Source organism: Lolium perenne, chromosome 2 (genome assembly GCF_019359855.2).
Source record: "Lolium perenne isolate Kyuss_39 chromosome 2, Kyuss_2.0, whole genome shotgun sequence".
Taxonomy (NCBI): domain Eukaryota; kingdom Viridiplantae; phylum Streptophyta; class Magnoliopsida; order Poales; family Poaceae; genus Lolium; species Lolium perenne.
In genome coordinates, this window is record NC_067245.2 from 168,870,552 (window position 1) to 168,895,179 (window position 24,628).

The 24,628-nt window shown below is 42.2% G+C and overlaps 1 protein-coding gene and 1 long non-coding RNA gene across 2 annotated transcripts; both read right to left on the bottom strand.

Moving 5' to 3' along the window:
- Positions 1-8: 8 nt before the first annotated feature.
- LOC139836091 (uncharacterized) lies at positions 9-23,425 on the bottom strand. The gene is made up of 3 exons (XR_011752076.1): positions 23,291-23,425; positions 23,090-23,201; positions 9-124 (listed from the first exon to the last, which is right to left on the bottom strand). It is a non-coding gene; the product is annotated as an uncharacterized lncRNA (long non-coding RNA).
- On the bottom strand, positions 20,721-22,735 carry LOC127333910 (uncharacterized). The gene is made up of 2 exons (XM_051360345.2): positions 21,361-22,735; positions 20,721-21,034 (listed from the first exon to the last, which is right to left on the bottom strand). The coding sequence occupies exon 1, from the start codon at positions 22,462-22,464 to the stop codon at positions 21,613-21,615; it is 852 nt and encodes a 283-aa protein (XP_051216305.1). The 5' UTR covers positions 22,465-22,735; the 3' UTR covers positions 20,721-21,034; positions 21,361-21,612.
- Positions 23,426-24,628: the final 1,203 nt, after the last annotated feature.

Genomic DNA, 24,628 nt, shown 5'->3' on the forward strand with positions numbered 1-24,628 from the left:
AAAAACTGAGGCCTCCGGAGTAACCAATTGCCGCCACCCACCGGCCGCTCGTCCAATCACCTCCAATAGAAACGAAACACGCCACACCACCATTGCTGCCGATGCGGCCGTCCAACCACGACACCTTAAACCGACCACTTAACTGAAAATTAAACGTTACCATGCAGGCAATAGTGCCACATGTCGCTTATGAAGGCACGGGAGGACCTTTATGTATGTTTCAGTTGCCATTATTCACAACATATCTAATTTGTTAAGTGACGTAATTTCATAAGTTGCTTTCATACAGCCAAGATAAAGACAATTAATAATACGTAATTGTAATTACAAGCAAAGATTGGACATCTAAACAAGTACAAAAAATATGTTCTGGCATAATAACGCAGAAGAAAGTAACTACAGCATGTTGATTGGAATATATACCGGCCAAAGGAAGGCACAAATATAGTTAGATACTATTTCTTATTTTTTTCACAGGGAGAGAGCTAGCTATTTCTGAACTACAAAATTCAGCATTTTGTTAATTGATAATCTTCTATTCCTCAACAACTGAATTGACAAGTTTCTATCTAAACTGCAAGTTATTCCATTCTATATCGCCTAAACAACTTACAAAGTAGGATTTGCATATCGTAAAAGAAAATGTGATGTACAAAGAGATAGTGTCTAACCTGAATGCTCTAAGAGCTGTGGCGGCTAGGTCAGGATGAAGGGAACGAGTCCCTTATAAAGCATCTTCAGAACACTCTCTAACATGGGCCACATGGGCCAAGTAGGTAAGTCACACAGTCAGGCCCAATACCTCTTCAACACTCCCCCTCAAGATGGGTGATAGATATCTATCATTCCCATCTTGTCACATGCCAGGTTGCATTCTCTGGTTCCCAAATCTTTGGTTAAGCAATCTGCAATTTGTTGCGCTGATCTGACATGCTCTATCTTAATGATCCCATCATCGAGTTTTTCTTTGATGAAGAATCTGTCTATCTCAATATGCTTTGTTCTGTCATGTTGCACTGGGTTATGTGCTAGGTTAATAGCAGACACATCGTCACACCATACATTTATGCAGCTATTCTTCAACACCTTTAGTTCACTTAACAGATTCCTTACCCACAACATTTCACTCAGCCCTTGAGACATGGCCCTATATTCTGCTTCAGCTGTTGATTTGGAAACCACTTGTTGTTTCTTGCTCCTCCATGACACCAAGTTTCCTCCAAGGAAAACACAATACCCTGAAGTTGATCTTCGGTCATCTAGGCAACTTGCCCAATCAGCATCACATTATCCATCGACATCAAGATGTCCGTTGCTCTTGAACCACAAGCCCTTTCCTGGAGTTCCTTTCAAGTATCGCAAGATTCTGTAGACTGCTTCAAGATATTCACTTCTAGGCTCATGCATATATCTGCTGACTACACTCACTGCAAAGGCAATGTTTGGTCGTGTATGACATAGGTACAACAGCCTCCCAACTATCCTCTGACATCTCCCTTTATCCACATGATCCCCTGATTGTGTCGTCACTTTATGATTTTGATCAATTGGGGTTGAAGCTGCACGACAGCCCAGCATACCAACATCACTGAGAAGATCCAAAGTATACTTTCTTTGAGACAGAGCTATTCCTTTTGCTGACCTGGCCACTTCTATACCAAGAAAGTACTTTAGTCGGCCAAGATCCTTTACTTCAAAGGCCTTACTCAAACACTTCTTTAGCCTTGCTATCTCTCCTTCGTCATCCCCGGTAATAATGATATCATCCACATACACCGCAAGAATAGTAACCTTTCCCTTAAAATGTCTATAAAACACTGTATGGTCCCCATTGCACTGTTTTTATCCCATGTCACAGACTGCACGCCTGAATTTGTCAAACCAAGCTCTCGGGGACTGTTTCGGTCCATAAAGAGATTTTTTCAGTCTACATACCTTGCCTGTGGTTTCAGCTGAAGAGAAGCCAGGTGGAATTTCCATGTAAACTTCTTCATGCAGATCTCCATGTAGAAAAGCATTCTTAACATCAAGTTTGTGTAACGGCCACCCAAAATTTGTTGCACATGATATCAAAATCCTCACTGTGTTCATCTTCGCCACTGGTGCAAAGGTCTCATCATAATCGATGCCATAGGTCTGGGTGTACCCTCTTGCCACAAGTCTTGCCTTGTATCTTTCAATCTTTCCTTGTGCATTTTGTTTCACAGTGTAAACCCGTTTACAACTGACAGCCCTTTTTCCTGTTGGAAGAGTTACTAACTCCCAAGTTTTGTTCTTTCTCAATGCCTGTAGTTCTTCCAAGATGGCAGCAAGCCATTTTTTGTCCTCCTTTGCTACCTTCCAGTCAGTTGGAATAGATACTGAATGTAGGGAAGCAACAAATGCTTTGTAGGAAGAAGACAAGACTTCATATGACACAAAGTTGCCTATGTCGCATTCATCATACTTTTTCTGTAGTCTCCCAACATAAGCCCGAGTTCCTTTCCTTAAAGCAATTGGTAGATCCGTTTGTCCTTCTCCCATCGTTGTCGAGTCCCGGTCAACTTGAATTTCACTCGATGAAACGATCTCAGAGTTGTCCTGATGTTCAACTTGTAACTCTTGTTGCTCCCCCTGAACATGTTGCGCACCCACCTGTCTTCTACTATAAACTTGAAGATTTTGTTCCTCATTCAGCCTTCTCCATCTCTGCGGTAAATTCTGGCATTCTCCATCTCCATCCTGTCTTCCTGGAATGAGTGATGACCCACAAGTATAGGGGGTGTATCGTAGTATCTTCGATAAGTAAGAATGTCGATCCCAACGAGGAGCAGAAGGTGTTGACAAGCAGTTTCGATGAAGGATTCACTGTAAATGCTCACAGACAAGTATTCAGGGGGTTTTGATGTAACAGTTGAATAAAGTACGAGTAAGTAAAGTGCGAGAGTAACAATTGCAGCGAGTGGCCCAATCCTTTTTAGCACAAAGGACAAGCCGGTTTGTTTACTTATAATGACCAAACGTTCTCGAGGACACACAGGATTTTAGTCTAGTGCTTTCGCTACATACGGCTAAATAATCTTCATTGTTATGATAAGTGTTGTGTGGGTGAACCTATGCTAATGTACCGCCCTTCCTAGGACTAATACATACTTGTGATTATACCCCTTGCAAGCATCCGCAACTACAAGAAAGTAATTAAGAATAAATCTAACCACAGCCTTAAACTCTGAGATCCTGCGATCCCTCCTGCATCGATATACCAACGGGGGTTTAGGTTTCTGTCACTCCGGCAACCCCGCAATTAGCAAACGAATACAAGATGCATTCCCCTAGGCCCATAAATGGTGAAGTGTCATGTAGTCGACGTTCACATGACACCACTAGAAGAATAACACCACAACTTAAATATCACAACATTGAATATTACTCAACCATAGTTCACTACTAACATTTAGACTTCACCCATGTCCTCAAGAACTAAACGAACTACTCACGAGACATCATATGGAACATGATCAGAGGTGATATGATGATGAATAACAATCTGAACATAAACTTGGTTCAATGGTTTCACTCAATAGCATCAACAACAAGTATGAATAGATACCGGGAGAGTTTCCGCTATCAAACAATCAAGATCAAACCCAAATTCCTACGGCGGTGACGAGGTGCTGCGGAGGAGATGGCGGTGATGATGGTGGAGATGATGATGATGGTGATGGAGATGATGTCCAGCTCGATGACGGTGACGATGGCGTCGATTTTCCCCTCCCGGAGGGAATTTCCCCGGCGGATTCCTGCCCGCCGGAGAGCTCTTTTCTCTCTGGTGTTCTCCGCCCTGCAGAGGCGGCTGTAACTCTTCGTGAGGAACCCTCTGTGGCTTAGGTCTTCGGGACGAAGGGTTTCGCGAAGAAAAGGAGGCGAAAGGGGTCGTGGGCCCCCCAAACCACATGGCGGCGCGGCCAGGGCATGGGCCACGCCGCCCTAGGGTGTGGGCCCACCCTGGGTCCTCCTGACCCCTCCTTCTGGCTTCCTTCGTCATCTTGAAAAATAGGATTTTTGGTATAATTTCCTCCCACAGTTGATCTTCCGAAATATTGTATTCTGACGGTGCTTTTTCCAGCAGAATCCTGGCTCCGGTGCTTGATCCTCCAATAATGATGAAACATGCAAAATAGATGAAATAACATAAGTATTGTGTCCCAATATGAAATATATCAATGAATAACAGCAAATTATGATATAAAATAGTGATGCAAATTGGACGTATCAACTCCCCCCAAGCTTAGACTTCGCTTGTCCCCTAGCGAAACTGAGCTCGATAGACAGGACCACATGTTTATGGAGTGAAGAGTCGATAAATAAAATACGGACAAGAAGCATCATATTCATTCACACAAGACATTATAGTAAACAACTTCTTCATATAACTCAACTTGAAACAAGTATAAGGTAATCACAAATAAAGGTGCATAAGAAATCATAGTTGGTGATGGCAAACTTCGTTCCTGGTCAGAGAACAATTAATAGATTATATTTATCTCATTGAGCAGCACTCTCATGTTAAAGTTTATAAGGCACAACTTGCATACTCAATCATAATGGTCTCTTCATAATCATTGATAACTTGCAAAGCTATATTCATTCAGATAAAACTTGTACTAAACACGGAAGAATAAAAGACATGATGATGCAAATCACAATATAATGGTTTGATCACAACTACTCAAATGCTTGCTTAAGATGGAGGGAAATAGGTTTACTGACTCAACATAAAGTAAAAGACAGGCCCTTCGCAGAGGGAAGCAGGGATTAAATTATGTGCTAGAGCTTTTTCAGTTTTGAAATCATATATAGAGATAATAAAAGTAACATTTTGAGAGGTGTTTGTTGTTATCAACGACTGGTAGCGGGTACTCTAACCCCCTTGCCAGACAAACCTTCAAAGAGCGGCTCCCATATTATTTTCATTTTGTGTGGCACTCCTTCCAACCTTTTCTTTCACAAACCATGGCTAACCGAATCCTCGGGTGCCTGCCAACAATCTCATACCATGAAGGAGTGCCTTTTTATCTTAACTTTATTATGATGATGACACTCCCCCCAACCTTTGCTTACACAAGCCATGGCTAACCGAATCCTCGGGTGCCGTCCATCAATCACATACCATGGAGGAGTGTCTATTTAGTTTAATTAATTTGGGACTGGGAATCCCATTGCCAGCTCTTTTGCAAAATTATTGGATAAGCGGATGAAGCCACTAGTCCATTGGTGAAAGTTGCCCAACAAGATTGAAAGATAAAACACCACATACTTCCTCATGAGCTATGAAACATTGACACAAATAAGAGATACTAAGTTTTGAATTGTTTAAAGGTAGCACATAAAGTATTTACTTGGAATGGCAGAAAATACCATGTAGTAGGTAGGTATGGTGGACACAAATGACATAGGTTTGGGTTAAGGTTTGGATGCACGAGAAGTATTCCCTCTCAGTACAGGTCTTTGGCTAGCAAGGTTAATTAGCAAGCATAAGAGTCGAGGGAAACAAACAAATATACATATGATAGAAACAATCATGCATCTTCCTTGTAAGCACAAACAATCTTAACTTCAGAATAATAAGCTATGAGCTAACAAAAAAAAAAGACAATGAAACATCTACATGTATTTCTCTTTTCTAACTAAACCTCAAAGTGTTGTTGCTATTGACCAATGCTAAGTTTGCCAAAACCAAATAGATTTATTCAATGCTCCCAAAGTGATACCAATACTAACAACAAGGTAAATCATATGATAGAGATTGCAAACTAGAATAAGATGTGCAATATGTAAATGATAAGACTTCTCATTAATATTCCATAACGATAACTCACACCAAGGGATACATAGACAACCAACTAAAGAGAGATACTTCCAACTGCAACCCATCTTATATGATAACTTCCCTACTCATGATATGACACTACTTGACAATAAAAGTAAAAGATAGTGATGATGTGATACCGCGGCACTCCCCCAAGCTTGGAACAAACCAAGGGGATGCCAATACCGATGATGAATTACTCCTTTGGCGATGGTGGTGATGAACTCCTCCCGCGCTTCTTAATAAACTCCTTCAACTTCAGTTTCTCAGCTTGACAATTCTGCACTAAGATTCGAAGAGATTCATTGTTATCTGAAGTTGGCGATGACGACCTTGTGATGCGAATCGAGTGGTATTCCAGCATTCTTCGGAGACGGCAATTCTCCTCTTGGAGTATCTCCACTTCTCTTCTTAGAGCCTGATATTGATCACAAAACTCATCAATAGTCCGTAGAACTTCTTCCAACATGGGGAAGGAGTCGAGGCTAAGAGCGGGTGGTAAAGGTCCCTGCAGGTTATGAGAAAAAGAACGTCGAGTGTCAACAGATCCCACTAAGATTTGCTTGCTCCTTCCGGCTTGCTGCTTTTGTCTTGATGGCACCTCCTTCACTTCTTCCTCCGAAAGCCCCTTGCCCTTGTCGTTGGAGGCCATGGTGCTTCTAAACCGAAAACAGATCCTGGCAGAAACAGCTCGAAACAAAACACGTCGAGAACACGATATACGGACCTCCAGGGGTCCGGGGGATTATATAGCAAAAATTTTCACAACAAACGGAAAGTACCAGATCGAAACAGAGTCGGAAAGGGGCGACGGGGCGGCCAGACCATAGGTCGGCGCGGGCCCAGGCTTGGCCGCGCCGGCCTATGGTGCCACCCCCTCGTGCGTCCTTTCCACTCCGTTTCGAACTCGTAATTTTTCATATTTTCTAAAAACAGCAAAAATATTGTTCGGAAAGTAAATTGCGTACTTTTCATTACCAGTACTGTTACCTATTCAAAGTCAGGTTCTCGGTTGTCAATTTGCCTTTTGATGAAAGTCTCAGGTGTTTCCACTTGAATAATATCAACATCAACATTATAGGAATCACCTGAGATATAATGCTTGAGTCTTTGTCCATTCACCACTTGCGTGGCATTGCCTTGGAGAGAGCTAATTTTGATTGCTCCTGAACGATACACCTCCTCGACAACATACGGTCCTTCCCATTTCGAGAGTAATTTCCCTGCAAAGAATCTGAGACGAGACCGATACAATAGGACTTTATCCCCAATATTAAATTCTCTTTTGATAATCCTCCTATCATGCCATTTTTTAACTTTCTCTTTAAAGAGTTTAGCATTTTCATAAGCTTCATTTCTCCATTCATCTAGAGAACTTAATTGCAACAACCTCTTATCACCGGCAAGTTTAGGATCTTTATTTAATTCTCTAACTGCCCAATAAGCTTTGTGCTCTAGTTCTAAAGGTAAATGACAAGCTTTCCCATAAACCATTTTATAAGGTGACATTCCCATGGGATTTTTATAAGCAGTTCTATAAGCCCATAGTGCATCCTTCAATTTACTAGCCCAATTCTTTCTGGTTTTATTAACGGTCTTTCCCAAAATAGATTTAATTTCTCTATTCGATAATTCTACTTGACCACTAGTTTGAGGATGATAAGCGGAAGCAATTCTATGATTAATACCATACCTAGCAAGAGTTTTTCTAAAACCTCCATGAATAAAATGAGAACCTCCATCAGTCATAATATATCTAGGTACTCCAAATCTAGGAAAAATAATATCTAAAAGCATTCTTAAAGAGGTCTCACCATCAGCACTTTTTGTAGGTATAGCTTCCACCCATTTAGTAACATAATCAACAGCAACAAGTATGTGAGTGTTACCTTCTGAAGACGGAAAAGGTCCCATGAAGTCAAATCCCCAACAATCAAACGGTTCAATAACAAGAGTATAATTCATTGGCATTTCATTACGTCTGGAGATATTACCAACCCTTTGGCATTCATCACAAGATAAAATAAACTTTCTCGCATCTTTGAAGAGAGTTGGCCAATAAAAACCTGATTGTAGAACCTTTTGCGCGGTTCTTTCTCCGGCATGATGTCCTCCATAAGCACTACCATGACATTTACTCAATATCTCCTGTTGTTCATATTCGGGAACACATCTTCGCATAATACCATCCACTCCTTCTTTATATAAGTGTGGGTCATCCCAGAAATAATGCCTCAAATCATAAAAGAATTTCCTCCTTTGCTGAGCTGAAAAGGTTGGAGGCAAGTACTTGGAAACAATAAAGTTAGCATAATCAGCATACCAAGGACTGTCTCGCGAGCTCACCTTTATTACAGCCAATTGTTCATTTGGAAAACTATCATTAACAGGAACAGGATCATAAGCAATATTTTCCAATCTAGACAAATTATCAGCAACAGGATTATCAGCACCTTTCCTATCTACAATATGTAAATCAAATTCTTGCAAAAGAAGTACCCATCTAATAAGCCTTGGCTTAGCATCTTTCTTTGTCATTAGGTATCTAATTGCAGCATGATCAGTATGAATAGTAACTTTTGAATCAACAATATAAGGTCTAAATTTATCGCAAGCAAAGACTACAGCTAATAATTCTTTTTCAGTTGTAGCATAATTTCTTTGAGCAGCATCAAGAGTTTTACTAGCATAATGAATAACATTCAGCTTTTTATCTACTCACTGTCCAAGAACAGCGCCTACAGCAAAGTCGCTAGCATCGCACATAATCTCAAAGGGTAAGTTCCAATCAGGAGGTTCAACTATAGGAGCAGTTGTTAAGGCTTTCTTAAGAGTTTCAAAAGCTTCCTTACAATCATCATCAAAAACAAATGGTACATCTTTTTGAAGAAGATTAGTAAGAGGCTTTGAAATCTTGGAGAAATCTTTAATAAATCTCCTATAAAACCCAGCATGACCAAGAACACTACGAATACCTTTAACATCCCTCGGATAGGGTATCTTCTCAATTGCTTCAACTTTAGCTCTATCAACTTCAATACCTCTCTCAGAAATTTTATGTCCCAATACAATTCCTTCATTAACCATAAAGTGGCATTTCTCCCAATTAAGAACAAGGTTAGTTTCTTCACATCTCTGCAAAACTTTATCAAGGTTTCGCAAACAACTATCAAAAGAATTCCCATAGACGGAAAAATCATCCATGAATACCTCTACAATACTTTCACAAAAACCATGAAAAATAGCAGACATGCATCTTTGAAAAGTAGCAGGAGCATTACATAAACCAAAAGGCATGCGTCTATGATGGCGTGTATTTCACACGTTCGTTGGGCAACCCCAAGAGGAAGGTATGATGCACACAGCAGCAAGTTTTCCCTCAGAAAGAAACCAAGGTTTATCGAACCAGGAGGAGCCAAGAAGCACGTTGAAGGTTGATGGCGGCGGGATGTAGTGCGGCGCAACACCAGGGATTCCGGCGCCAACGTGGAACCTGCACAACACAACCAAAGTACTTTGCCCCAACGAAACAGTGAGGTTGTCAATCTCACCGGCTTGCTGTAACAAAGGATTAACCGTATTGTGTGGAAGATGATTGTTTGCAGAAAACAGTAGAACAAGTATTGCAAGATGATTGTATTTCAGTAAAGAGAATTGGACCGGGGTCCACAGTTCACTAGAGGTGTCTCTCCCATAAGACGAACAGCATGTTGGGTGAACAAATTACAGTTGGGCAATTGACAAATAAAGAGAGCATGACAATGCACATACATATCATGATGAGTATAGTGAGATTTAATTGGGCATTACGACAAAGTACATAGACCGCCATCTAACTGCATCTATGCCTAAAAAGTCCACCTTCAGGTTATCATCCGAACCCCCTCCAGTATTAAGTTGCAAAGCAACAGACAATTGCATTAAGTATGGTGCGTAATGTAATCAACAACTACATCCTTAGACATAGCATCAATGTTTTATCCCTAGTGGCAACAGCACAACACAACCTTAGAACTTTCATCCTTTGTCCCGGTGTTAATGCGAGCATGAACCCACTATCGAGCATAAGTACTCCCTCTTGGAGTTACAAGCATCTACTTGGCCAGAGCATCTACTAGTAACGGAAAGCATGCAAGATCATAAACAACACATAAGCATAACTTTGATAATCAACATAACAAGTATTCTCTATTCATCGGATCCCAACAAACGCAACATATAGAATTACAGATAGATGATCTTGATCATGTTAGGCAGCTCACAAGATCCGACAATGATAGCACAATGGGGAGAAGACAACCATCTAGCTACTGCTATGGACCCATAGTCCAGGGGTAGACTACTCACACATCACACCGGAGGCGACCATGGCGGCGTAGAGTCCTCCGGGAGATGATTCCCCTCTCCGGCAGGGTGCCGGAGGCGATCTCTGGATCCCCGAGATGGGATCGGCGGCGGCGGTGTCTCCGGAAGGTTTTCCGTATCGTGGTTCTCGGTGCTGGGGGTTTCGTCACGGAGGCTATTTGTAGGCGGAAGGGCAGGTCAAGAGGCGGCACGGGGCCCCACACCACGGGGCCGCGCGGCCAAGGGGGGCCGCGCCGCCTGGGGTGTGGCCCCTCCGTGGCCCCTCTTCGTCTCTCCTTCGGACTTCTGGAAGCTTCGTGGAAAAATAGGCCCTGGGCTTTGATTTCGTCCAATTCCGAGAATATTTCCTTACTAGGATTTCTGAAACCAAAAACAGCAGAAAACAGCAACTGGCACTTCGGCATCTTGTTAATAGGTTAGTTCCAGAAAATGCACGAATATGACATAAAGTGTGCATAAAACATGTAGATAACATCAATAATGTGGCATGGAACATAAGAAATTATCGATACGTCGGAGACGTATCAGCATCCCCAAGCTTAGTTCTGCTCGTCCCGAGCAGGTAAAACGATAACACAGATAATTTACGGAGTGACATGCCATCATAATCTTGATCATACTATTTGTAAAGCATATGTAGTGAATGCAGCGATCAAAACAATGTGTATGACATGAGTAAACAAGTGAATCATAAAGCAAAGACTTTTCATGAATAGCACTTCAAGACAAGCATCAATTAAGTCTTGCATAAGAGTTAACTCATAAAGCAATAATTCAAAGTAAAGGTATTGAAGCAACTCAAAAGAAGATTAAGTTTCAGCGGTTGCTTTCAACTTGTAACATGTATATCTCATGGATATTGTCAACATAGAGTAATATAATAAGTGCAATAGGCAAATATGTAGGAATCAATGCACGGTTCACACAAATGTTTGCTTCTTGAGGTGGAGAGAAATAGGTGAACTGACTCAACATTGAAAGTAAAAGAATGGTCCTCCATAGAGGAAAAAGCATCGATTGCTATATTTGTGCTAGAGCTTTGATTTTGAAAACATGAAACAATTTTGTCAACGGTAGTAATAAAGCATATGCATCATGTAAATTATATCTTATAAGTTGCAAGCCTCATGCATAGTGTACTAATAGTGCCCGCACCTTGTCCTAATTAGCTTGGACTACCTGGATTATCACCGCAATACATATGCTTTAACCAAGTATCACAAAGGGGTACCTCTATGCCACTGTACAAAGGTCTAAGGAGAAAGCTCGCATTGGATTTCTCGCTATTGATTATTCTCAACTTAGACATCCATACCGGGACAACATAGACAACAGATAATGGACTCCTCTTTTAATGCTTTAAGCATTCAACAACAATTAATTCTTTTCTCATTAGAGATTTGAGGATTGTTGTCCAAAACTGAAACTTCCACCATGGAACATGGCTTCGGTTAGCGGCCCGATGTTCTTCTCTCACAATATGCATGCTCAAACCATTCAACTCAGTGTAGATCGCCCTTACTTCAGACAAGACGAACATGCATAGCAACTCACATGAAATTCAACAATTGAATAGTTGATGGCGTCCCCAGTAAACATGGTTATCGCACAACAAGCAACTTAATAAGAGATAAAGTGCATAATTACATATTCAATACCACAATAGGTTTTAAGCTATTTGTCCCATGAGCTATATATTGCAAAGGTGAATGATGGAGTTTTAAAGGTAGCACTCAAGCAATTTACTTTGGAATGGCTGGAAAATACCATGTAGTAGGTAGGTATGGTGGACACAAATGGCATAGTGGTTGGCTCAAGTATTTTGGATGCATGAGAAGTATTCCCTCTCGATACAAGGTTTAGGCTAGCAAGGCTTATTTGAAACAAACACAAGGATGAACCGGTGCAGCAAAACTCACATAAAAGACATATTGAAAACATTATAAGACTCTACACCGTCTTCCTTGTTGTTCAAACTCAATACTAGAAATTATCTAGACCTTAGAGAAACCAAATATGCAAACCAAATTTAAGCATGCTCTATGTATTTCTTCATTAATGGGTGCAAAGCATATGGTGCAAGAGCTTAATCATGAGCACAACAATTGCCAAGTATCACATTACCCAAGACATTTATAGCAATTACTACATGTATCACTTTCCAATTCCAACCATATAACAATTTAACGAAGGAGAAACTTCGCCATGAATACTATGAGTAGAAACCAAGGACATACTTGTCCATATGCTACAGCGGAGCGTGTCTCTCTCCCATAAAGTGAATGCTAGGATCCATTTTATTCAAACAAAACAAAAAAACAAAAACAAACCGACGCTCCAAGAAAAAAGCACATAAGATGTGATGGAATAAAAATATAGTTTCAGGGGAGGAACCTGATAATGTTGTCGATGAAGAAGGGGATGCCTTGGGCATCCCCAAGCTTAGACGCTTGAGTCTTCTTGATATATGCAGGGGTGAACCACCGGGTGCATCCCCAAGCTTAGAGCTTTCACTCTCCTTGATCATGTTGCATCATACTCCTCTCTTGATCCTTGAAAACTTCCTCCACACCAAACTCGAAACAACTCATTAGAGGGTTAGTGCACATTATAAATTGACATATTCAGAGGTGACACAATCATTCTTAACACTTCTGGACATTGCATAATGCTACTGGACATTAGTGGATCAAAGAAATTCATCCAACATAGCGAAAGAGGCAATGCGAAATAAAAGGCAGAATCTGTCAAAACAGAACAGTTCGTATTGACGAATTTTAAAATGGCACCAGACTTGCTCAAATGAAAATGCTCAAATTGAATGAAAGTTGCATACATATCTGAGGATCATGCACGTAAATTGGCTTAATTTTCTGAGCTACCTACAGGGAGGTGGACCCAGATTCGTGACAGCAAAGAAATCTGGAACTGTGCAGTAATCCAAATCTAGTACTTACTTTTCTATCAACGGCTTAACTTGGCACAACAAAACACAAAACTAAGATAAGGAGAGGTTGCTACAGTAGTAAACAACTTCCAAGACACAAAATAAAAACAAAGTACTGTAGTAAAATAACACATGGGTTATCTCCCAAGAGGTTCTTTCTTTATAGCCATTAAGATGGGCTCAGCAGTTTTGATGATGCACTCGCAAGAAATAGTATTTGAAGCAAAAGAGAGCTTCAAGAGGCAAATTCAAAACACATTTAAGTCTAACATGCTTCCTATGAAGAGGAATCTTGTAAATAAACAAGTTCAAGAAGCGTAATGCAACAAGCGTAGAAAGATAAAACAAGTGTAGCTTCAAAAATTTCAGCACATAGAGAGGTGTTTTAGTAACATGAAAATTTCTACAACCATATTTTCCTCTCTCATAATAACTTTCAGTAGCATCATGAGCAAACTCAACAATATAACTATCACATAAAGCATTCTTATCATGAGTCTCATGCATAAAATTATTACTCTCCACATAAGAATAATCAATTTTATTAGTTGTAGTGGGAGCAAATTCAACAAAGTGGCTATCATCATATATAGGAGGCATATTGTAATCATAAAAGAAAATTTTCTCCTCAATGCTTGGGGGACTAAAAAGATCATGCTCATCAAAGCCAGCTTCCCCAAGCTTAGAATTTTCCATAGCATTAGCAACAATGGTGTTCAAAGCATTCATAGTAATAACATTCCCATTAGCATGCATATAAAGTTCCATGGGTTTTTTAATTCTCTCTTCAAACACATCATGTCCTAATTCAAGATAAAGTTCATAAAGATCTCTCATATTTTTGTTGTTTTCCATTATGCTTAACTAGTGAAATAAAAACATGCATGATATTAAGTAAAGTAAAACAAGTAACTAATTTTTTTGTGTTTTTGATATAGCAAACAAGACAGCAAATAAAGTAAAACTAGCAACTAATTTTTTTGTATTTTGATTTAGTGCAGCAAACAAAGTAGTAAATAAAACTAAGCAAGACAAAAACAAAGTAAAGAGATTGAGAAGTGGAGACTCCCCTTGCAGCGTGTCTTGAACTCCCCGGCAACGGCGCCAGAAAATATGCTTGATGGCGTGTATTTCACACGTTCGTTGGGCAACCCCAAGAGGAAGGTATGATGCGCACAGCAGCAAGTTTTCCCTCAGAAAGAAACCAAGGTTTATCGAACCAGGAGGAGCCAAGAAGCACGTTGAAGGTTGATGGCGGCGGGATGTAGTGCGGCGCAACACCAGGGATTCCGGCGCCAACGTGGAACCTGCACAACACAACCAAAGTACTTTGCCCCAACGAAACAGTGAGGTTGTCAATCTCACCGGCTTGCTGTAACAAAGGATTAACCGTATTGTGTGGAAGATGATTGTTTGCAGAAAAAACAAGAGAACAAGTATTGCAGTAGATTGTATTTCAAGAAAGAGAATTGGACCGGGTCCACAGTTCACTAGAGGTGTCTCTCCCATAAGACGAACAGCATGTTGGGTGAACAAATTACAGTTGGGCAATTGACAAATAAAGAGAGCATGACAATGCACATACATATCATGATGAGTATAGTGAGATTTAATTGGGCATTACGACAAAGTACATAGACCGCCATCCAACTGCATCTATGCCTAAAAAGTCCACCTTCAGGTTATCATCCGAACCCCCTCCAGTATTAAGTTGCAAGGCAACAGACAATTGCATTAAGTATGGTGCGTAATGTAATCAACAACTACATCCTTAGACATAGCATCAATGTTTTATCCCTAGTGGCAACAGCACAACACCACCTTAGAACTTTCTCACATCGTCCTGTGTGTTAATGCAGGCATGAACCCACTATCGAGCATAAGTACTCCCTCTTGGAGTTACAAGCATCTACTTGGCCAGAGCATCTACTAGTAACGGAAAGCATGCAAGATCATAAACAACACATAAGCATAACTTTGATAATCAACATAACAAGTATTCTCTATTCATCGGATCCCAACAAACGCAACATATAGAATTACAGATAGATGATCTTGATCATGTTAGGCAGCTCACAAGATCCGACAATGATAGCACAATGGGGAGAAGACAACCATCTAGCTACTGCTATGGACCCATAGTCCAGGGGTAGACTACTCACACATCACACCGGAGGCGACCATGGCGGCGTAGAGTCCTCCGGGAGATGATTTCCCTCTCCGGCAGGGTGCCGGAGGCGATCTCCTGGATCCCCCGAGATGGGATCGGCGGCGGCGGCGTCTCTGGAAGGTTTTCCGTATCGTGGTTCTCGGTACTGGGGGTTTCGTCACGGAGGCTATTTGTAGGCGGAAGGGCAGGTCAAGAGGCGGCACGGGGGCCCCACACCACAGGGCCGCGCGGCCAAGGGGGGGCCGCGCCGCCCTAGGGTGTGGCCCCTCCGTGGCCCCTCTTCGTCTCTCCTTCGGACTTCTGGAAGCTTCGTGGAAAAATAGGCCCCTGGGCTTTGATTTCGTCCAATTCCGAGAATATTTCCTTACTAGGATTTCTGAAACCAAAAACAGCAGAAAATAGCAACTGGCACTTCGGCATCTTGTTAATAGGTTAGTTCCAGAAAATGCACGAATATGACATAAAGTGTGCATAAAACATGTAGATAACATCAATAATGTGGCATGGAACATAAGAAATTATCGATACGTCGGAGACGTATCAGTCTATAAGCATAAGTTCCATAGGGACAGGTAAAGGTGGTTTTCTCTTGATCTTTAGCTTTAACAGCAATTTGTGAAAATCCAGAATAACCATCAAGGAAGCAAAAATGAGTATTTTTAGACAATCTTTCTAGCATTTGATCAATAAATGGTAAAGGGTAATGATCTTTCTTAGTAACTTTATTAACTTTTCGAAAATCAATGCACATTCTATACCCTACAACTACTCTTTGAGGGATAAGCTCATCATTATCATTAGGCACAACAGTCATTCCTCCTTTCTTGGGAACGCAATGCACAGGACTAACCCATCTACTATCAGCAATAGGGTATATAATACCAGCTTCAAGAAGTCGTAATACCTTATTCCTTACCACTTCCTTCATCTTCGGAATTAGACGACGCTGATGTTCAACAACAGGCTTTGCATCATCTTCCATATTAATAGCATGTTGGCAAATAGAAGGAGAAATCCCTTTCAAATCATCAAGAGTATAGCCAATAGCTCCTCGGTGTTTCTTCAATATTTCCAATAACCTTTCTTCCTCAATCCCTGAAAGCTTAGAACTAATAATAACAGGATATATTTTCTTATCATCAATATGAGCATATTTAAGATTATCAGGCAAAGGCTTTAAATCAAAAATAGGATCTTCCTTTGGTGGAGGTGTTGTACCCAAATCTTCCACCGGTAAATCATGCTTGAGAATAGGTTGGCGAAGAAAATTTTCCTCAAGCTCATCTCTTTCTTTCCTAAAAACTTCACTCTCGCTATCCTCCAAATGTTGCTGCAAAGGATTATTAGGAACAAGAACAATAGATGCACATTGCTCCATTTTAAAATCATTGCTAGGCAAGTCAGCTTTATAAGGAGTTTTAGTAAATTTAGAGAAGTTAAACTCATAAGATTCACCAGCAAATTTAGTCAAAATTTTCTCTTTCTTGCAATCTATAATAGCTCCACAAGTATTTAGAAAAGGTCTACCAAAAATAATAGGACAATAATCACTAGCAATGAGAACCAAGTACCAAAAAGTCAGCAGGATATTTAATCTTACCGCATAAAACTTCCACATCTCGAACAATACCAATTGGAGAAATAGTTTCTCTATTAGCCAGCTGAATAACCACATCAATATCTTCAAGTTCGCAAGAATCAATTTCGTGCATAATCTCCGTGTAAAGCTCATAAGGAATAGCACTAACGCTTGCACCAATATCACATAATCCATAATAGCAATGATCACCAATTCTAACAGATAGCATAGGAACACTAGCTTGTTTGGGTTTATTAGGATGTGAAACAATATTAGAAGCATCTTCACAGAAAATAATATGACCATCCTCCACATTTTCAGTCACAAGATCTTTAATTATTGCAACAGCAGGTTCAACTTTTATTTGTTCTTCAGGTTCTACAGGTTTCTTTTCACTTTTATGAACCGCACTATTTATAACAGAGTACTCCTTCATTTTAGCAGGGAAAGGAGTTTTTTCAATATAAGCTTCAGGAATAATATGATCAGCAGTTTCAACTACAACACATTTATTAATAGACGAATCAATTTTATCTTTATACGGTTCATGATACTTATCAAAATTCTTCTTTGGCAATTCATAATGAGAGGCAAAAGCTTTATAAAGATTTGCAGCAACTTGAGAATCAAGACCATATGTAGCACTCATATTACGAAATTTATCAGTATCCATAAAAGCTTCAATGCATTTATAATCATAAATTATACCTGATTCTCTATCCTTGTCGTTCTCCCAACCTTCAGTATTTTCTTGGATCCGATCAAGAAGGTCCCTTTTAAACTCTTCTTTGTTGCGTGTAAATGATCCAGAACAAGAAGTATCCAGCAAGGTATTGTCTTGAAAAGAAAGTCTTGCATAGAAATTATCAATAATAACATTACCAGGAAGCTCATGAATGGGGCATTTGAGCATTAAAGACTTCAATCTCCCCCAAGCTTGGGCAATACTCTCTCCATCATGAGGCCAACAATTATATATGCGATTCCGATCCTTGTGAATTTCACTTGGAGGATAGAACTTAGAATAAAACCGGGGCACAATATCATTCCATTCAAGAGAATCCCCATTATCCAGTAATTTATACCAATGCGCCGCTTTACCAGACAGCGATAAAGAGAATAGTTTCTTCCTCACTTCATCCATAGCAATACCTGCACATTTGAATAACCCGCATAATTCATGCAAAAACAGTAAATGATCACCAGGATGGACAGTTCCATCCCCTTCATAGCGGTTATCCATAACACGTTCAATAATTTTCATAGGTATTTTATATGGTATCACTTCCTCACCTGGCGCCTCATCCACTACCGTTGCAGTAGTAGTAGATTTCCCAAATAAAAATTGAAGAGAAGATCTCTCCATGATGACTTATGGCAGCAGGCAGAAATAAAATCAGCACAACAGTAAAGGTTTTCCTTACCAATTCCACTTACCAATAGCGCTTCACTCCCCGGCAACGGCGCCAGAAAATAGTCTTGATGACCCACAAGTATAGGGGGTGTATCGTAGTATCTTCGATAAGTAAGAATGTCGATCCCAACGAGGAGCAGAAGGTGTTGACAAGCAGTTTCGATGAAGGATTCACTGTAAATGCTCACAGACAAGTATTCAGGGGGTTTTGATGTAACAGTTGAATAAAGTACGAGTAAGTAAAGTGCGAGAGTAACAATTGCAGCGAGTGGCCCAATCCTTTTTAGCACAAAGGACAAGCCGGTTTGTTTACTTATAATGACCAAACGTTCTCGAGGACACACGGGATTTTAGTCTAGTGCTTTCGCTACATACGGCTAAATAATCTTCATTGTTATGATAAGTGTTGTGTGGGTGAACCTATGCTAATGTACCGCCCTTCCTAGGACTAATACATACTTGTGATTATACCCCTTGCAAGCATCCGCAACTACAAGAAAGTAATTAAGAATAAATCTAACCACAGCCTTAAACTCTGAGATCCTGCGATCCCTCCTGCATCGATATACCAACGGGGGTTTAGGTTTCTGTCACTCCGGCAACCCCGCAATTAGCAAACGAATACAAGATGCATTCCCCTAGGCCCATAAATGGTGAAGTGTCATGTAGTCGACGTTCACATGACACCACTAGAAGAATAACACCACAACTTAAATATCACACCATTGAATATTACTCAACCATAGTTCACTACTAACATTTAGACTTCACCCATGTCCTCAAGAACTAAACGAACTACTCACGAGACATCATATGGAACATGATCAGAGGTGATATGATGATGAATAACAATCTGAACATAAACTTGGTTCAATGGTTTCACTCAATAGCATCAACAACAAGTATGAATAGATACCGGGAGAGTTTCCCCTATCAAACAATCAAGATCAAACCCAAATTGCTACGGCGGTGACGAGGTGCCGCGGAGGAGATGGCGGTGATGATGGTGGAGATGATGATGATGGTGATGGAGATGATGTCCAGCTCGATGACGGTGACGATGGCGTCGATTTCCCCCTCCCGGAGGGAATTTCCCCGGCGGATTCCTGCCCGCCGGAGAGCTCTTTTCTCTCTGGTGTTCTCCGCCCCGCAGAGGCGGCTGTAACTCTTCGTGAGGAACCCTCTGTGGCTTAGGTCTTCGGGACGAAGGGTTTCGCGAAGAAAAGGAGGCGAAAGGGGTCGTGGGCCCCCCAAACCACATGGCGGCGCGGCCAGGGCATGGGCCGCGCCGCCCTAGGGTGTGGGCCCACCCTGGGTCCTCCTGGCCCCTCCTTCTGGCTTCCTTCGTCATCTTGAAAAATAGGATTTTTGGTATAATTTCCTCCCATAGTTGATCTTCCGAAATATTGTATTCTGACGGTGCTTTTTCCAGCAGAATCCTGGCTCCGGTGCTTGATCCTCCAATAATGATGAAACATGCAAAATAGATGAAATAACATAAGTATTGTGTCCCAATATGAAATATATCAATGAATAACAGCAAATTATGATATAAAATAGTGATGCAAATTGGACGTATCAATGAGACCCACTATTGGTTGAGGTTGTGGTTCTGAGATTGTCTCCCCCTGCATCAGTTCACTCTCCCCCTCTTGACCAGTCCCGTGAGCTGGAAAATGGTCAAGATCTTCAAATAATATGCTCAGACCAGTCTTCTCTCCATAAAATGGTTCAGATTCCCGAAAAGTGACATCCATGCTCACAAATGTCCTTCGTTCTGAAGGGCTCCAACACTTGTAACCTCTTTGTCCAGAAGAATACCCGAGAAAAATACATTTCAGAGCTCGAGGATCCAGTTTGCTCACTGAGGGCCTGTGATCTCTAACAAAGCATGTGCATCCAAATAGTTTTGGAGGAACAACAAATGTATTCTCCTTCAGAATTAATTCACATGGTGATTTCATACCTGTCACCCTCAATGGCGTACGGTTGATCAAATAAGTTGCAGTCAGGACAGCTTCACTCCAGAGAAATTTAGGCACATTCATGGTGAACATTAAGGCCCGAGCAACCTCCAGTATGTGACGATTTTTCCTTTCAGCCACACCATTCTGTTGAGGCGTATCTGGACATGATGTTTGATGCAAGATTCCCTGCTCAGATATGTAAGCACCAAATATTTTGTTAACATATTCCGTACCATTGTCAGTGTGAATAGCTTGTATTTGTACATTGAACTGATTCTGCACAAGAGCATAGAATTTTTTGAAACACGGGAACACTTCATCCTTGTGTCGCATGAGGTAGATCCAAGTCATCCGTGAGTAACAGTCAATAAAGGTTACAAAATACTTTGCGCCACTTATAGATACCACTGGACATGTCCATACATCAGAATGAACCAACACAAACGGAGAGATACTTCTGACCCCCTTACTCACATAAGAGGTTCTAGTATGTTTGGCATACTCACAAGCATCACACTTGAGCTTGCTTCTGTCAACACCCCTCATTACATCAGGAAATATTTGATACATTTTGTCAAAAGAGACATGTCCCATTCGACAGTGATGGATTAGAGCTCTAGTCTCCTTGTCTTCAATCACAGCCACTAGTCCTTGATTCCCATCCTCGCTTGGCACGCTGCGGTCCATGTACCACAGTCCGCTATGCCTGGTCCCAGTCCCAAGCTTCCTGCTCGTCACCCTCTCCTGTATCGAGCACATATATCTGTTAATGGTCACTTGACAGTCAATCTGATCAACCAGTGCACTGAGAGACACTAAGTTCACAGGAAAGGCAGGCACATATAACACCGATGATAGTTCAATAACAGGATTACATTTAACTGTCCCAACTCCTCTAATAGGTTGTGCTATGCCATCTGCTGTATGTATAGTTTCCTGATGTGTAGGAGAATATTGAATATAGGACTCAAATTCCTTCAGATTTCCAGTAACATGTTTGGATGCCCTTGAGTCTAATACCCAGCCTCTATTAATTGAATGTGCTGCTACTGATGCATTTTCAGTATTACCTTTATTGGTGTCGACAAAGTTGGCGAAGTTGCCAAATCTTGAAGTAGTAGCTTCTGATCCCTCTCTAGGCTCTCTGGTTACACGTTGTTTGCCTTCACTTGATGCAGATATATTTGCCCTATGAGCCCCTTCTCCATGCCAAGGACCAGCAACCCAGCCACGGCCACCTCTGTTGTTGTTGCCAACCCAACCACGACCACCTCTGTGGTTGTAACCGCCACCTCTGTAGTTGTATCCTCTTCCTCTTCCCCTTATGATGAAGTACAGAATCTGCTCAAGTGCCCTGATTCTCCACAGGTAAAACAGTCTCTTGTTTCATTCCTTGTTGTCATTGAAATGGCAGATTGCAGAGACTGTTCGCTGCGTCCAACAGATTTTAGACGGACCTCCTCTTGTGACATGGCTGAGATAGCTTCATCAAGGGAAGGAAGCTTGGGCTGGTGCAGTAAGGTAGCACGTCTGCTCTCAAAACAGGAGTTCAGCCCCTTCAGAAACTTCATCACACGGCGGCGTTCCACATATTGTTTAACAGTCACCACACAATCTGAATGAGGAAGCTCTAGGGGATCACAGTGATCCAAATCAGACCAGAGACGCTGCAACTCAGCCACATACACCATCAGGTCCTTCTCACCTTGACACAAATCGTGCACAGCATCCTCAATCTGCGCCATCAGCATCAGATTTCCCTTTCCCGAGTACATTTTCGACAAAGTACTCCAAACCTCCGCAGCATTTGGAAGCCCCTCAGCTGAAGCAGCAATACAGGGGGTCAAAGAGTTCAGCAGCCAAGCAAAAATCAAGGAGTCTGTCGCACTCCATTTCTTCCAGTCTGCACTCCCCTTATCTTCCGGTTCAGCAACACTTCCCTGAACATGCCCATCCAGGCCTTTTGTCCTCAGAATGAGCAATGCTCTCCTTGACCAACTCAGGTAGTTGCTCATCCCTTCTAACTTTACCTCATTTGGCATGAGCTCCACCTTCTGCACCATCTCTGCTTGTGAAAGACGAGCAGCACCCCCTTCAGCAGAAGTGCTCTCAGCATTCTTGGCCACGAGAAGCTGGGCCAGCTTCTCAAGAGCTGTTGTGAGCTCATCCCCCATCTTGCACAGCACCAGCAGACACTCCTCCAGTCCACTTCCTCTCAGCACAGCACCACCAGAACCCACGCCACCTCCTGAATCAGCACCACCACCTGAGCAGTCCTCCCAGCTCCACCTTAGGCCACTGCTGCAGTCACCATCGCCACCTCCATCGCCCCTTGCTCTGATACCATGATGTACAAAGAGATAGTGTCTAACCTGAATGCTCTAAGAGCTGTGGTGGCTAGGTCAGGATGAAGGGAACGAGTCCCTTATAAAGCATCTTCAGAACACTCTCTAACATGGGCCACATGGGCCAAGTAGGCAAGTCACACAGTCAGGCCCAATACCTCTTCAACAAAATGCAGCCAAGAAAATTGAAGCCACCACTAGTTTGCATCGCTAATTAAGGAAACAATGGATTTGCACTGCAAAGATATCAAATTGGACTCTGCTTCCAGCCTCTACAATTTGCACACTGAACTAATCTAGCAAAACATTAATCTTAGAAACAGCAATTAGATTTTTTATGGGCTGCTCAGTACGACAACACCTGCATACATCGAGGAGAGCTACCGAGGCATGAATCTCGATCTGGTGAGGGCTATGAGGAGAGCATTTTGCCGGAGATAGAAACGTTTCTTACTGGCTTTCTTGCTGATGTAGACTGTGAACTGCTCTAATGGCAGGAGCAGCACATCAGCAGCAAGCAGAATTGCTGCCTACCGCCGCGACAATCCCGCCGTTCTGGAAGCCCCCTACAACCACCCGCAAACAAGGTCACCCGCAGCATACACCACTGAGGCCACCGGCCGCTTGAAGGTCCCAAAAAACAAAGGTGCCTCACCGGAAGGTATGCTGCTCCCGTACGGGATCTGGAGGTTGGGGAAAACCACGTCGAGGCCGCTCGCCGCAGTCCAGCCGCCCAGGCCACCCACCACATCGCCGACCATGACAGCGGCGCCAAGGACACCCATCACTCACTACTAGGAAAAATCCTATAGTTGGAGGCAATAGGTACCGGCGCACCACCAAGGACGTGCGCCGGTGGTCATTGTTGCCGGCGCACCTCATTGTCGCCGCGCCGGTGATGAAGGCCTTCTGCCGGCGCACCAGTGTTGTAGGCTCGCCGGCGCTATTTCCTGGCATGGCCTCGGCCGATTCGGGCCAGGCCCAAGAATCATTGCCGGCGCACCAACCCAGGGGTGCGCCGGCGGAACATTCTCTATTGCCGGCGCAGCCCTGGGCCGGTGCACCGGCAATGATTCTTGGGCCTGGCCCGGGGTGATATAGCTGAAAGGGATATATGCTGCCGGCGCACCCATGCCCTGGTGCGCCGGCAGTAACCTGGGCAGTTATTTCTGCTCAACAACTCCCCCCACTACTACCACTCCACTCCTCCACACAACCCGACCCTTCTCCCAACCCACCTATTTTTTGCCCATTTCTATCCCAAATTTAGCCAATTTGACCAAACAAAATCATATTTTTTTACCAAATCTTCCCTTCCTACATGCATCTCCCACATCCCCCTATGTAGATCTAGATCTACTATCCCGCATTGACCGCTCAATCTAGATCTAGATCTAGAAAGTCGGCTTCCATACGCCGTGGTAGCGGCGCGACGTCTCGATCTTGTTGATGAGTATATCAAACCAATAGGTGATTAATGAACAAATTGAGGAATGAAATCAACGTATATTGGACATTAATTTGAAGCAAAGCTCGTGTGTGGCATATATATATGTTGTGTTTGTGCTTGTGCTTGTGTGTGTTGGCGTTGAAAATGAGTTGCCAACGTTGCGCCGAAATGTTGATTCTTTAAGTTTCCGTTTCGGCACATTTCTGGCGCTCCTATGTCCTACCGTGTAGGAAGGTCATGCCGAAATTTTCCGTGAAAACTACCGATGGATGCATGGTTCTAATCAATTATGTAATCTTACCATGCAGGCGATAATGGTTATCTAGATGAGTGAAAGCATCGTGATGAGATATCTGAAACACGCGATCATCAACATGTATGAAAATAACCGCACGGAGGTATTGTGTCCGTGCCGGAGATGCAAACGAGGGAAATGGTTTGACCCGTATTCAGGCAAATTGCAGGGGCACATGCTCACTAATGGTTTCATGCATGGACACACTCAATGGATGAGTGATGATGGCGCGGAGGTCAATGGGGCGA